Source organism: Aricia agestis, chromosome 6, assembly GCF_905147365.1.
Source record: "Aricia agestis chromosome 6, ilAriAges1.1, whole genome shotgun sequence".
In the NCBI taxonomy this organism is placed as follows: domain Eukaryota; kingdom Metazoa; phylum Arthropoda; class Insecta; order Lepidoptera; family Lycaenidae; genus Aricia; species Aricia agestis.
Window position 1 is genome coordinate 10511394 of NC_056411.1, and position 16004 is coordinate 10527397.

The 16004-nt window shown below is 37.0% G+C and overlaps 1 protein-coding gene across 1 annotated transcript in view; it reads left to right on the plus strand.

Moving 5' to 3' along the window:
• LOC121727919 overlaps positions 1-8643 on the plus strand; it is a 29829-nt gene extending 21186 nt beyond the window's left edge. The window contains exon 5 of the mRNA XM_042115977.1: positions 8232-8643. Coding sequence (XP_041971911.1) covers positions 8232-8312 — 81 coding nt within the window. The 3' untranslated portion in view covers positions 8313-8643. The remainder of the gene's footprint in view (positions 1-8231) is intronic.
• The last annotated feature ends 7361 nt before the right edge of the window (positions 8644-16004 follow it).

A 16004-nucleotide genomic window follows, 5' to 3' on the forward strand; every position in this document is an offset into this window, starting at 1 on the left:
CACAGATACGTATTTGAACTATGATTAGTAGTACATGTTTGTGATAATTTCGCCTTTGGAGTAGAAACCGCAAAAGATTTTGTATGGTAGTTACCACGATGTTGTAAGTTGCTGGGCGAAGGTGCCGTCGAGTTATTTTTGTTTGATTTATTTTGAAGTGCATTATCATGCTGTTTACTATTTCGGTTCAATGACTCGAGGACATCTGCCCGTGCAGTTAAGAATTTATTAAAAATGTTTAATGTAGGTACGTCATCTAGACCATTTCTTAGTTCTTCCCACTTCATAAGAGTTTGAGCATCCAATTTTGAAGATAACATAAAAATAATAATAACATCCCATTGACCGGTAGGTTGTCCTAAATTCGATAATGCCCGTAAATTTTTTGTCACGTGATCGACTAAAAAACGTAAAGATTTCTCTGTCTCGCGAGCAATAGGCTGAATATTAAATAACGAGTTTAAGTGGTGATTTATTAGTAATCTTTTGTTATCGTAACGCTCACATAATAAGCCCCACGCAGTAACATAATTATCAGATGATACCTCCAAATTAGAAATTATCCTGGCTGCCTCGCCCTCCAGGTAAGATATTAAATAATGATATTTTTGAATTGCAGAGATACGCTCATTATTATGCACTAATGAAATAAAAGAATCACGAAAATCCAACCACCGAAAGTAGGCTCCATCAAACCTAGCAATTTGTATTTGTGGCAATTTCACTCCGAGCTCCTGTTGTTCATGAACGATATTTTGTGCTACAGATTCTCTCCTACTAATTTCCAGTTTTTGATTGTGCTTATCCAATAAATCTCGAGAAAGTGCAACCAGACTAATCATATCGGACTCAATACTATCTCTTTCATCGATTTCGGCATCTAAATTTTGAGAATTTAAGATTTCTATCTCAGTCTGTACCTCCTCAAACCTAGAAGACAGTATCTCAAATTTACTCAATTTAAGTGTTAATTTTACAATCTCCAGCGGTGAAAAAGTTTCATCATCTTTATCAACAAAAGATTCTAAGTACCCTTTGAATTTAGTAATTTGCCCTTTTATGGACGCTCGCCTTGCTATAAGCGACTTTAAATCTACAGACATTGTGATAAATATTTACTTATCACAACAAAAACCTTTAACCCGGCGTCATGGGGGCAGAAAAGTGTTACACGGACGTTGGAGTGGGTCTCACATACCCGTATGTTAGATATCAAAATTAGTCCAACCTTTTATAATAATCATTTTTTTTTTATATGTTTATATTAAATTCAATGTGTATTTATATGATTTAATGAAACATAAATATGTTATATAATTTTAAACCATATTTAATAGAGCTTTAAAAAAAGAACGACAAAAGTCAACAAAATATTTCACCCCTACTTAAATGTTAGTCTATTACTAATTAACAATCAGTTTTAATTTTTTAATAACACTTATTTAAAGAATACTAAAATATTTTTATAAAAAAATTAACAAATAATCACATTTAATCATTATCTTTGGTGCAATCAGCACAGAAAGGTACAACATGTTCTAAGCAAATGTGTTTGGTGCAAGTTGCAACTTTCGCAAATAAAATAATTCGTTTTACGGTCTTTTTTGGCTGAACAGTCTTGGCATCTTTTGCGAATATTCGGCTTCTTTGCCGGAGGTTCCCCTGAAGATTCACCAAGAAATTTTTCAATAGGCGTCTTGTACCAAATTGTACCGTCTTTGCCACGAACAGCCGATTCAGATACAGTACAATGCTCTTCCTACAATCGATTTCTATCTGCACGCGAAGACAGTGGAATGTCATCATCACCAGAGATATCTTGCTCTGCGTCACTAGGATTACTACGTTTACTCAAGAGATCTTCTTCTTTGCATATTTCCTGGTCTGACGAGGTAGAATCAGAGTCCGAGTTCCGACTCTTGTAAAATTGAAAGAATGCAAATGGGTTGTCGTTCTTCCTCTTCTCAATCCATTTTGAGATCCATAAAATCACCGGTGATCGCGATAACAATAGAAAAACAATAGATTTCCAAGAATCCACGATCGGAAGATTAAAATACTTTAAGTACTTACCTACAAAAAACGCAAAGTAATTAAGTAAGTACCTACAAAAAATAAAATACATTTTACTATAAATCATCTAATTTTATTGTAAAACACAACAAAAATACAAAAAAAAATGTTAAAAACACTGATAATCATTAAAATAATGTCTGTGTAAGATGTCCCGAAATTGTAACACTGACTGCGGGGATGGGTCTCACATACCTTATGCAACTTTGGGCCCCTGTTACTACCGCTGCGGCCGTCGCAGGACTAAGGCGTTACCTGTGACTCATAGACCAACTCAACAGCTCCAGCTATTGAGAAATTTGGCAATGCTGAACGCATGGTAACTGAATTACAAGTGAAATAAAAAGTGATGGGTCTCACAGACCCAACCCCCATGACGCCGGGTTAATGCAAAACAATATTCCTTAATTAATGATTCTGTATCACACGAACAAGAAGTTATAAGTTAATTAGTTAAATATGAAAAAAATGTTTATGCTCACGCTCCTCATTTTGACGGAATTTACAGTACTTCCGGAAGCCGACGACTTGCAGGCGCATGCACAGCTGATCACGGTGTCAAGGTCGACCGGCGATAAGCCGTACACACGCTGAATGCACTGAATAGATGCACTGCCAGCACACCTGAAACAGTTCGGCCAAACAACTGTTAATATATTCTATTATACATATAAAGGAGTTTGTTTTATAAGCTAAACCAATAATAGTAGATACCTAGCTCGTTAATTTTAGTTAAGCTATTTTATACACAATATGTTAGCCTTTATTATAAATGATTAGATACTAATTAATAACATCAAATAACAACAAAAACAAGAATTAATCTAAACTTTTACACAAGAATTACTTAATCTAAACTTTTGCACTTTTGTGACAATATTATAATATTCTTGGTTATTTACTACGTTTTTAAACTATTAAGGCTATTTATTTCAATAAACGATGAGTGTGAAAGTGGATATTTAGTTGGATAAATGTATAAATTAAGGATTTTTGTCTTTCTTAGTTTTATAAGGTTATAATTAGGGAAATAGGAAGGGCACTTAACTTGCGTAGAATCTTCTCAAAAATGCTGCTCACAACTCAGTCACCGTGGCTTGGTTGTCTTTCTTGAAAGAAGTCTCGTTATAATCCTGAGTAAGCCTGAATTTCTTCGTTTTGTACTTCCAAATTCCAACCCACGCCTCTTTTGAATTTTTGATTTTGCAGGTTCTTCTTATTTGTATCACGGTCGCCAAATTGTTTCGTATTGAAACTGGATTTAGTTAATTTGATCCTATTTTGAGGATACTGAATAAAATGCAATTTAGATAAACTTTTGTATATTCGTTTTGTAACAAAGGAACAGCATTACAGTGCAAAAAAAAATGGACGATACTAGAATATATCGACTACCGCCTACCAATTAACAAAAATAAAAATAATAAAACGCCTATAGAAATTACATAGCAACAACATGATTTGATGAAACAAAAAAACCTAAATTAACATTAAAATATTTAGGCGCTGCAACACATCTAATTTTATTGTAAAATAAATACAACAAAAATACAAAATAAAATGTTAAAAACACTGATAATTATTAAAATAATGTCTGCGTAAGATGTCCCGAAATTGTTACACTGACTGCGGGGATGGGTCTCACATACCTTATGCAACTTTGGGCCCCTGTTACTACCGCTGCGGCCGTCGCAGGACTAACGCGTTACCTGTGACTCATAGACCAACTCAACAGCTCCAGCTATTGAGAAATTTGGCAACGCCGAACGCATGGTAACTGAATTACAAGTGAAATAAAAAGTGATGGGTCTCACAGACCCAACCCCCATGACGCCGGGTTAAATGTCGAACAAAACACTTTTTTACATAACATTCTATTAGCGATTCTTTTATAAAGGCCTTACCACATTTTTTGCGTACTGACGACGCGCGTTTCTGATGCGCCCGATTTCTGCGCGTTTTCATCGCGTTTTGGCAGATATAAAGTTTAAAACTTTAGGCTTCCTTGCGTTTGCTGAGCGTTCAACTTGTGTTTGTATCGATACAAACGAGCGTAAAAAAATCGGCCAAGTGCGAGTTGGACACGTGCACGAAGGGTTCCGTACCATTATAGAGCAAAATGATGTGTATTTTGTATGGGAGCCCCCCTTAATTATTTATTATATTTAAACTTTATTATTCATTATTAAAGTATAAATACAGCTGAGTATTTTGTGTATATTTCAAGTGCCTACCTGTTGTCATCATTGATACCGAGGTCCCGTTTTTACCTTTTGGGTACGGAACTCTAAAAACGTCTTGGGGCCCTTCCACACTTCCCTTAGTCAAATCCTGTGCGTCAGGAATCAGGATCAGTGCACATTGCAACCTGACGCGTGGATGCATTTTTAAAATAATAAATTCAAAATAGGCAGCACAACCCTGCGGGTGGCAAGTCTGCTAATGCTAAAAGTTCTGCAGTAAATAAAGTTTAGTTTTGAACTTTATTTACAACAGAACATTCAGTTTTATATTTTACACTAGAATTTGCGCGCGGATCTGCTTGCGCAAAATTTAGTATCAGAATATTTTTCCAGATAAAAACCTATAAAAGCCTATTCGATGCAAAAAAACAAACAAACTTGACATGTTTATAAAAAAAATTATTAGTATTAAATCTGATGTTATATGTTCGCCAAGATTGTTAAATATATTCACAAAGATTAGAGTAGAATTACCCTTGCCCTAAGAATTTAATATTTAACATGACTTTCAGAGTAAAGTTCATATGAGTTTAATAAGCAAACAATTTATTAAATTCACGTTAAATAAAGCCAGACATTGCAATACAATGGAAAAATAAACTTTTAAATTCAAACATAATATATTACATAATCTATTCTCAAAGGATATTATAATATTTTAGAAAATTTGTTTACGTTCGTGTGGATTCTAAAGCAAGTTCATCATGTTTTTATTACTTGATTGTTACATTTTTACTGTAAGATTGATATTATTCTGTAATTTTATATTAAAAATAAAATTTTATGGTAAAAATATTGAATCGTTTTAAAATTGTATACCTTGATATTTAGGCCTTTTTCGGAATTCTGGTGTGGGCTTGTAGGCATTTTAATGAGCTATTTAAAATTATAATCCTACACGGTGGGTGGCAGGTCTGTCAATGAGGGTGTTTGATTTTCTATTTGCTACCAGTTTTAACGTCAACACCCCCTCCCGCTTCGTCTCGGGGGCTGCTGTCCGTCATGTGTGCGTTGCGACGGCCGTGTAAATACCTTGGTTATTTGTATGTAAAACAACGCAACGGCAGGGCTGCGTCGAGGCAACGCTGACGCAACGCGTCGTGTGGACTGGTTCTAAGGGTCTATTGTATCAAACTGCTGTCATATGTCATGATACAGCTGTCATGTGTCACGATAATATGCTTATTTGACACGATAGACCCTAAGGCCTAAGCACCATTTGACACAAAGACCTGGCACCTCGATGTGCATCGTGTAGTTAATAAAATTCAATTTAGAATAGATCATTTAAAATCGCATCGTCGCGTCACGTCGCCATGTGAACCGACCCTAAGTAACTGCCGCATAGCGCGTTCCATATTATGATACCGAGTGTTGAGAACATCTGTACGCGCCTGCAAATACCGATTGGGGCTGCTGGCAGCGATAGCTGAAAAATATTCACGTGTAAAAAGAAAATATAAAATGGATGCTCCACCGCTGCATCTCTTATATTTAATTGCGTATATTTTTATTTAGGCTTTGAAATACAGATTTCAAAGCTTTGTAACTAAACTAGTATGGGAGCCCTAGAGCATTTTTTTTATTACTATCAAAAAAGTATGAAATCCTTCCTATTTCTATTAGCTACCACTTTCAAGATTTTTCGCAGATAAAAAATGTTGTTCGTCTTATCAAAATGAAGCTACTCACAAAAAATAGCTTGATAGTAAATAAATAAATGTTCTTGGGCTCCCGTACTAAACACGTAGTTTTTGCGATGGTCCCATTTCAATAACCCACAGTTATATCACTAGATGACGCCAGCAACTTCTGTTGCCCCAAAAATAATTCATCGGGAACCATAGATTCTTCGGGATAAAAAGTATCCAATATCCTTTCCCGGGACTTAAAGTATCTCCATAGCAAATTTCAGCAAAATTGTTTCATCGGTTTGGGCGTGAAGAGGTAACAGACAGATGGACAGACAAACAGTTAAGAGACACAATATCGCATTTATAGTATTACTAGTTTTTGCCCGCGGCTTCGCTCGCGTTATTAAGTAGTCGCGGTTTTTGATTGAAATTGACAAAGCTTCATACAAACTTTCATCCCATATTTTAATCCGTAGAACTTATCAAACTCCTAATTAAGCGGATGCCTACGTCGTCACATCTACCTGCAAGCCAAATTTCAGCCCGATTCGTCCAGTGGTTTGGGCTGTGCGTTGATAGATCACTATGTCAGTGTTTCAGTGACCTTTGAGTTATGTATAATTATTTAGATTAGATTAAATTTAGATATTTAGACGTATGTATAATGTATATGGATTGGAAAAAATACTTACTGCTGTATCGTTATCAAGATTTTTTATCCACATCTTATACGAATTACGTTAAAGAGTTAGTTTTAACTAGCTCGCAGAAGTTTTAATATTAGAACCCAATTTTCGGTCAATACCTAGCTAGTACAAAGCGCGTTTTTTTTAATGAAATAATGGGGGGCAAACGAGCAAACGGGTCACCTGATGGAAATCAACTTCCATCTCCCATGGACACTCGCAGTATCAGAAGTGCGTTGCCAGCCTTTTAAGAGGGAATAGGGTAATAGGGGAGGGTAGGGATGGGAAGGGAAGGGAATAGGGGAGGGTAAGGATGGGAATAGGGTAGGGAATTGGGCCTCCGGTAAACTTACTCACTCGGCGAAACACAGCGCAAGCGGTTTTCTTTGAGAACGTGGTATTTCTCCGGTCGAACCGGCCCATTCGTGCCGAAGCACTTTCGTCGTCTTTTTATTCATCTAAATAGCCGCAAAGCCATCAATTCTTTCTTGGCATTCGGTTAAAAACAATTTGCGGTTATAGCATTAAGCTATAATTGTAAGCCTGGCTTCAGCTAATCTAGTGTAGCGCCTGCAATGAACGAACTGCGCCAGAGAAAGGCCAATTAAGAACATCGATTCAATAGAACAATTCCGTGGTGCAGTATACATGTGTATAACCTTTGTATAGAGTATAGCGTATGTACAGAACATACACATAGTGTGTTGGGGCGTAGCTACCGCCGTTTAATATTTCTTCAGTACAAAAGAGGGGCAATGAACATTGTTTGATTTGAGGTCTATTTGGTGGAACGAGGAGAACGTAGGGGGCGGCCGGGGAAGGGCACACAGGGACAATGGGCATGCATGCCATTTGCCACTACAAAGCAGCGGCGGCACAGGGCGCTAGGCCAATGTCGGTAGAAAATGAAACCTACCGATATTGGCCTAGCGCCAATGCCTAGGTCCTAACTCATTAAGTAGCATTTTGTTTGAATTTTTATCGATTGTGGTCGCTTGCGGCAAAGGAAAGCCTCCAGTTCTGCACGACCAGTTAAGTCAGCAGTTTCCGGAATACCCACAGACATATCATCAAGATAGATACCGCATGTCCTTCCATTTGTATGAAAACGAGCGTGCCATTTTACCTACTGTGACGTACCGATGATAAGAAACGTGTCCATTATCTAGGCCAACGTTTTTATTCGAATTTCTACAGCTCAATACGGCACAATTAGGCATTAGGGCATTTTTAAAATTCCGGTTGACGTCCGATTCCGATAGGAGACTAGAGAACAGACTTTCGAAATACGGACATTGCTCGTCGTTTGGGAACGCGATATGGCACACGAAGTACATACACATGCGGTATCAATCTTGATCTATGTCTGTGGAAATACCGCACAATACTGACCTATTTAAATATTCAAAAGTCGCCACTTTAACCATGATTGATAGCTGACCGTACTCAGGGTCCGGCTTAATTTTGTATTCCCAATTCCCGCACACAAACATAAAACATTGATATGTATTTTTTCCGCGTCACAATAACCTTTTTTGTGACTCACTGGGACTCCCATTTTAATCACAAACTCCTAATACGAAACTTTTTTACAGGATTTCCCTCACACCACGCGAACAGACGACTACAGCCTTAAGAAGACTTGGAAATGGGACTACACAGAATATCAAATTTAATCATAATAGTATCCGGGGATTGTTGATTCGAAAGTTGGAGGAAAGTATTTTCCAACTTGGCTATCTTGTTATCATACTCGTAAATAACTAAAATGTTGAAGCCCGATAATACGAAAATTTATCAGATGATATTATGTATACTCGTTGGCAGAAAAAGGGGCACATATTATACTTTGCGTCTTTTTCAAATGATGCAAAATGACGTAAGTGCCGAATCAATTAAAATGGGAAAAAACTTTAAGTATCCATCCTAATATTGGCTCAATAGCTTTTGTTTGAAAATGCTATGAATGCCAATAATAGGACTTTCTATAATATTATGAACTATAAGTGCTAATTTTTTCTCTCTCTCACGGTTGTAATATGGGGCTCCCATATTACAACCGTGAGAGAGAGAAAAAATTACCACTTTTGTTTTTCTCGGGCTTTCACACTAATCTGACCAGTACTGTCAGTAAATATCCTATGAAGATAAAAAAGGTCTCATTTGGAAAAACTAAACTTGTGGACTAGGCTTACACAGGCAATATGTTATAAATTTCGTGGAATTTGACAATTAAAAAAATTGTGTATTTTTTAATTAATGGCTTTTTATGAAAATTGCTGCCATTTTACAACCGTGAGACTTGAGAGAAAGAAAAAATTTGAGAGCCAATTTGTCGATAAAATATGCCATAGATCATAACATTAAAGGATCGGACACCGGTGCCGGGACACATTCTATATTATACATGTAACAGTATTTTTGTCGACCTCAGTCGCTGAATATCGGTGACTAATAATAGTCCAAGCCATGAGGCTAGGCATAAAATATCATACAAATTGTTTACAATATAATTATAACAGTACAAAATATTGTAACGTTTCGATCCCAATAAAATAACAATAAAATGTTTTACGCCATACATGTAGGCTGTAGGTTCATACCTACCTCAATTTGCTAAATTACTCTCTGTCAATCACTTTAAATACAAATTACTAAGCTATATTATATAGTACGGGGGCCCTAGAACATTTTTTTATTACTATCAAGCTAATTTTTTGTGAGTAGATTCATTTTGAAAAGACGAACAACATTTTTATTTGCAAAAAATCTCGAAAGTGGTAGCTAACAGAGATAGAAAGGATTTCATATTTTGAATTGATGGTCCTAAAATATGACTATTAATCTATCAATATACAAAAATCAGCTCGTTAGGGTTCCGTTATAGGGTTCTGTAATCAACAAAACTTGGTTGACTAGCTGACTAGCTTTCAAGATTTTTCGCACATAAAAATGTTGTTCTTCTTTCTTTTCAAAATGAAGCTATTCACAAAAACATTAGCTTGATAGTAATAAAAAAAAATGTTCTAGGGCTCCCGTACTAATAGAGAGGCATTAAAATATATTTTGTTGATATTTGGAATGTAAAATTATTACCTTAAAATAATTTTATTCTTGTTAATTATAGTTACGTCAAATAATTACATTTTTCGCGGACGTTATAAAGAAATATGAAGAAAATAAGACTTTTTATTTTTTACTTTTTATAAACTCTATATTTTATTCCTAACTTTATTTTTTATTTTAATAAATAATAATAGTTCTTATTCAGTTTGTTCTTTATTTCTGCCACAATCAGAACAAGATTACCTTTTTGTGTAAAACAAATGATTTGTATTTCAATTGAAATATTTTTATTCTCATTTGACGGGTACTCTGTTGATAAATTAATTTTCACAAAAAACATATTGCATTTTTTAATCTATTTAGTTTACGCCTGCCAATATATTATCATCTAACTGATGTTAGTTTCCACCATGCGAGTGATTTAGGCTGGTCGCAGCATACATACGTTTTCCTATTGCGATTTTCTTATGTAGAATTATGATTTTGAATTCCGTGTGGCTAGCGCAAACGAGCGACGCGAACGCGCCGGCTTGTTCGTGAAACGTACGTGCGGAATTCGTTCCGTTCAGAAAAAAGCGAACGAGTGCGCTTAAACGTGGGAGAGCCATGCTTCGGCACGAATGGGCTGGCTCGACCGGAGAAATACCACGTTCTCACAGAAAACCGGCGTGAAACAGCGCTGTGTTTCGCCGAGTGAGTGAGTTTACCGGAGGCCCAATCCCCTACCCTATTCCCTTCCCTACCCTCCCCTATTCCCTTCCCTTCCCATACTTACCCTCCCCTATTACCCTGTTCCCTGTTAAAAGGCCGGCAACGCACTTGCAGCTCTTCTGTTGCTGCGAGTGTCCATGGGCGACGGAAGTTGCTTTCCATCAGGTGACCCATTTGCTCGTTTGCCCCCTTATTTCATAAAAAAAAAAGATAATGTATTTTCTACTGATTCCATGCATTCGGATTTCCAAATACGGAAAACTAATTCGGAAATCGAATACGGAAAACGTGTGTATGCGGCCAGCCTACTACTTACTTTTATGACACATGCGTCTATCTACGAAGCTTCGTGCTATGATACCTACTATTGGACGATATACACGCAGATCGTCCAATGGCATCGTTTTAAGCACGAAGCACTACGCAGGTGCGGCCCGGGCTTTACACAAATTGATCATGAAATTGTTTGTACGTACCTATAATAAAAAAATTTGTGGTGCATTATTGGAAAGAGTAAAACCAGAACTGACCTTGTTCGTGTCATCGATTTTATAGAAGTTAAACTGTCCGTGCGGAGTTTTGAGTCTACAGTTTTATTTCTCGTCAGCGGCGCAAATGTTAAGATCTACGGATGGTATCGTTTGTGGAATGAATATATGGCAGGTTCCAGTAGAATTTGCGATATTTCAGGGGCCACCCCCTGGAATAGCGCAAATTCATTCACGCCATAGAATGGAAAAAATTCTCCTTTATAAAATTATTATGACTTGGCAATTATCTAGGCAGTAGCCATGTAAGCCATATTTTAATATCTTGAACTATCCGTGATACGATTCGGAACTCGGAAGTACCTACAAATTGTTTTTATTGGTAAGTCCATAGAGATATTTGTTTCTGATATCTATGAGTAAGTCCATACGTCCATCATTATGTTGTTAATAAGACAAAAACGACAAAACAAATTCTATTCAAGGTTTGATTAAACTACAACAATAGAGAAGGCTGAAGGATACATATGACGTAAAATTATTGTCACTGGAATTTTTTACGCGTTTCCCGTAAAAGTTCCCAAAGGGATTCCTATCAACAACAATGTATCCCCACAACTGATATGAAACTTATGACACCTCATGTGTTAGTCCATCACAATTTTGCCTGAGGGGTGTGCTAAGATACTGAATACGCAGTAACTTTTCGTGGGATTCCAAAATAATCCCGGCTTAGGGTGTCGCCTGCGGAGACTGAGCAATAAAAGACATTAATAATTGTCGAACACAAATGATAACGTCCGGCTCAAAGCTCCTACTAGGTATTATTTGGCACGCTAGAAGTATCACGACGAAAATCAAGTGCTCCCTAGACGGTAATTCAGCATGACATGCTGATCGTGAAACGATCATGCATGCATGTAATGCACATAATATTGCAGGACTAATAATATTATTATAATTATCAACTACTGCATGTATACACTTGAACATACATAGTAATTTTTATTGTTTGTTTATCATTTCGAATATATTTATTAATAATTATATTATATGAAACATTTAGACATCATGAAGATCGAAGAGCCCTTAAAATCGTTAAATGGATGAATAATATTTTTACCATTAATTGCTTTTACGTCATGTTAATTAAATAGGTACCTACTTCCTTTTCAGTTAATCCCATGTATTATGAGGGAAACCTATACAAAAATGAAGCCGAATTAAATATTCTACGTTTTTAACTTAAATATTCTAAGCCTAAAGTGAGCGTAGAGGAAGTACTCTTTGTTAATAAATAGTGTTGAGGAGACTAAATTGAAATTAGGCTCTGACTCCTGACACAAAGGAATTCGCAGAGATTAATTGGCTGCCTTCAAAGAGCTTAAATTGAGAAATTTATACCGAGCTTATAGTTAGTACCTACAATTAGTTTATTGTATTCTGGGTATATGACAGATCCCAGGCTAGCCTACCCATGATACTTTATAATATACAAAATGTTATAGTAGTCTAAGAAAAGGGTTGATTCAGACCGCAATGCGACGTGTAGATGCGTTTCTAAATTTATATGGATTTGACAGATTCTCAAGACGTGTCACGAAATTGAAATCTGTCAAATCCATACAAATTTATACCGCGCCGCGCCTCGCCTCGTCTCGTCGCGTTGCGGTCTGAATTGACCCAAAGACGTACCTAAGTATACCTGCATTTACACATCCCCAATTTGTTGTTGTTGTTGCAATAACAGCAATGGACCCCGTATAGACCCATCCACAGACATAGATCAAGATATATACCGCATGTCGCTCCACTTGTATGAAAACGAGCGTGTCACTTTTTTCCTACCTACTGTGACGTACCGATGATAAGAATCGTGACCATTGTCTTGGCCGTTTATATTTGAATTTCAACAGCTCAATACGGCACTTTTAGGCATTTAGGCATTTTTAAAATTCCGATTGACGTCCGATCGTGATAGCAGACTAAAGAACAGACTTTCGAAAGACGAGCATCGCTCGTCGTTTGGGAGCGCAATATGGCACGTGAAGTACATACATATGCGGTATCTATCTCGATCTATGTCTGTGGACTCATCCTTGTAGGCCGGTCGGATCGATCGGCTTCCCCATATCATTTCAAAAAGTACACCGTTTTCGTGGAATATTTAATGTAAACATTACACTGGCAAATGCCATTGAACTGATGATCAATATTGGTTTAATATCCAGTGATATTACAATAATTAACCCTTCCAGTGAAATGAAAAACACAGAAACCTTACACGAAACGCTCAAAGAAACAGTGAACTCAAAGCCATGTCAAAGGCCGTGTACACTAAGCTAGAGTTTGTCTTGTCCGACACAGTGCGGGACATCTGACCTATGTAACAGTTAACACTGAATAAGAAATGTAAGCTTCATTTACATTTGTTGTACATTCTAAATCTTGAGACTGTACTGCAGGATTACCATAACAACATTAGAAACGGGAAAGAGTGGACATGCTGACAGATTTTAGTGACAAAATGGCGGATTACCTTTGTCTAACGGTCACTTTGTCTATTCTTCCATAGAAAGAAACCGCTTCTATGTTTAACATGCTAAGCCTGCAAGTGTTTCCAAGCCTTGCAAAATAAGAGCGACCGCAGACTTACAATTTCAAGTTGGCCAACTAAATTGCATAGTATAGCAATAGCTATAGCGACTTATGAGAGCTCGCACATTGCGTCCAATTAAATTGTACAACTAAATAATTGGACAACGATCGTATAAGGACCGCGATTCCTTTCCGATTACCTACAAAGTTGTCCAATTAAATTGTGAAACTGCGCAATTTTGTTGTACGTTAGTCGGCCAACTTTAAATTGTATGTCTGCGGTAACCCTAAGAGTTAGTTAATTTTATATACTACACAATTTTTTCTACATCCTATACCGTAGTTCAGCCATTCTCAAGGTAGCATGCAGAGTCCTGAGGCCCCGCAAAGGCCTTACATACATTGTTTTAAAAAAATATGTCATCAGACACCAACATGGAGACCTAAGCAGAGTAGACAGAATGATAGAGTATGTCGACTTAGAACTGATGTTGAAATTTTTAAATTTGACGTATTATGACTAAAATCGTCGCTAGTGTTCCTCTTTGGTCGTATTGTTGTTTGTGTTTTGGCACATGCAATTAAAATTGTCAGAATCCAATTTTGAAATATTTATTTTAAATATTTAAAAATAAATTATATCAGCCAGCGCGAGGCACATTCCGCTTATAATCCTAGTGAAATCCGACGAATTTGACAGATATTGAAACCTGTCCGTCTCTTTGCAGTCGAACTACTGGTCCTTATGTCTATTGTGACCTAAGTAAAAGGTAAAACATTATCTTTTTATGGGGTCCGTCAAAAATGACACTTTAATAAGTACAGTACTCCCAAATTAATAATGCGCATGGAAATCTTCGCTAATTGTCGTAATCACGAAAACACCCGAATCTATGAAACTTGCATTTTGCACCTTGTTCAAAGGAAGTAGAAGTAAATATCATATAACCTCTACGTCGCTGCAAAGCGCTATTTTTCTTAAAGATTAAAACAGCGCTTGCAGCGACGACGTCTTCCGACGCTCGGGAAATACGTTCGTTGCCGAAAAATTACGAAAATTTCTATGCGCATAATCACTTTGGGAGCGCTGTAAATGGTTGCGCCACCAAAAAAGTTTGAGAACTGCCACTATCAGTAACACTGCGTGGTAAAAAGAGACGTGTGATACATGACAGCAGAACTATTTTTTTTACCATCCAGTCGGCACTTATCGGCACGTTGACAATTAAATCTCATAGAAAGATGCTTGTGTAAGTATATAACCTCATGTATACGTACACATATTTTTACACACAGATGCTTACATAGGTACTTGTGTAAACGAAATCCTTTGACAAAAGATTTCCTTTGACAGCTCGAGATTGTTGCTCTATTCCGCTAGGTATATTAACTTTATGGTTTAGTCATACAAGATACTATTAAGTTTCATAAGATGCGCTAAAAACTATATCGGAATAACGATAAGGGAAAGAAGGAGAATTAACACCATAATATTAGTGCAGTTTGCGGCTAAACCATAGTAAAAGGAGGGGAAGTAAGTTATCTTCATATAAAGGCACTGCGCGCGGCTTGTATGTGTGCGCCATAGTATCAATGCGTCGCCACGTACGGCACACAACAAAATCTCGGCCAGTTTTATAAGGCTGGTACCGCCGAGATTTTGTTGTGTGCCGTACGTGGCGACGCATTGATACTATGGCGCACACATACAAGCCGCGCGCGGTGCCTTTGTATGAAGATAACTTACTTCTCCTCCTTTTACTATGGCTAAACCGAGCTTAAACCAACCGGTTTAAAAATTTAAAGTATTAGTCCTGCTTCGTTTTCACTTAGGAATAGAAAAATATCAAATGTATTAAAGCTTTTAATGTGAGTAGCTTTTTAAGGTCAGCACAGAACCTTTTAATATTAAACTAAAGTATGTATCTGAACTCCGTACAATTTTAATGACGAACTAAGATATTGGTATTCACTTCGTAAGAAAAGCCTTCAAGTTAATAAATGTATTGGGTACTTTGCTAATAAATTGGTGATTGACTGGCTTTTAGGGTTCCTTAGTTGTTTTGAATTTTTTTTTAATGAAATAAGGAGGCAAACGAGCAAACGGGTCACCTGATGGAAAGCAACTTCCGTCGCCCATGGATACTCGCAGCATCAGAAGAGCTGCAGGTGCGTTGCCCTTTCTTTTAAGAGGGAATAGGGTAATAGGGGAGGGTAGGGAAGGGAATAGGGTAGGGGATTGGGCCTCCGATAAACTCACTCACTCGGCGAAACACAGCGCAAGCGCTATTTTGCGCCGGGTTTCTGTGAGAACGTGGTATTTCTCCGGTCGAGCCGGCCAATTCGTGCCGAAGCGTGGCTCTCCCACATATAATTCAAAAAGTTAAGACACTTCATTGATATAGGGATCTATATCAATTGTCTTAGGGCTCACTTTGTTATGAATTTACAGATTTTAAAATGAATTAGTAAATAAATAACACGCTTATTATTTGTTTTGTATAT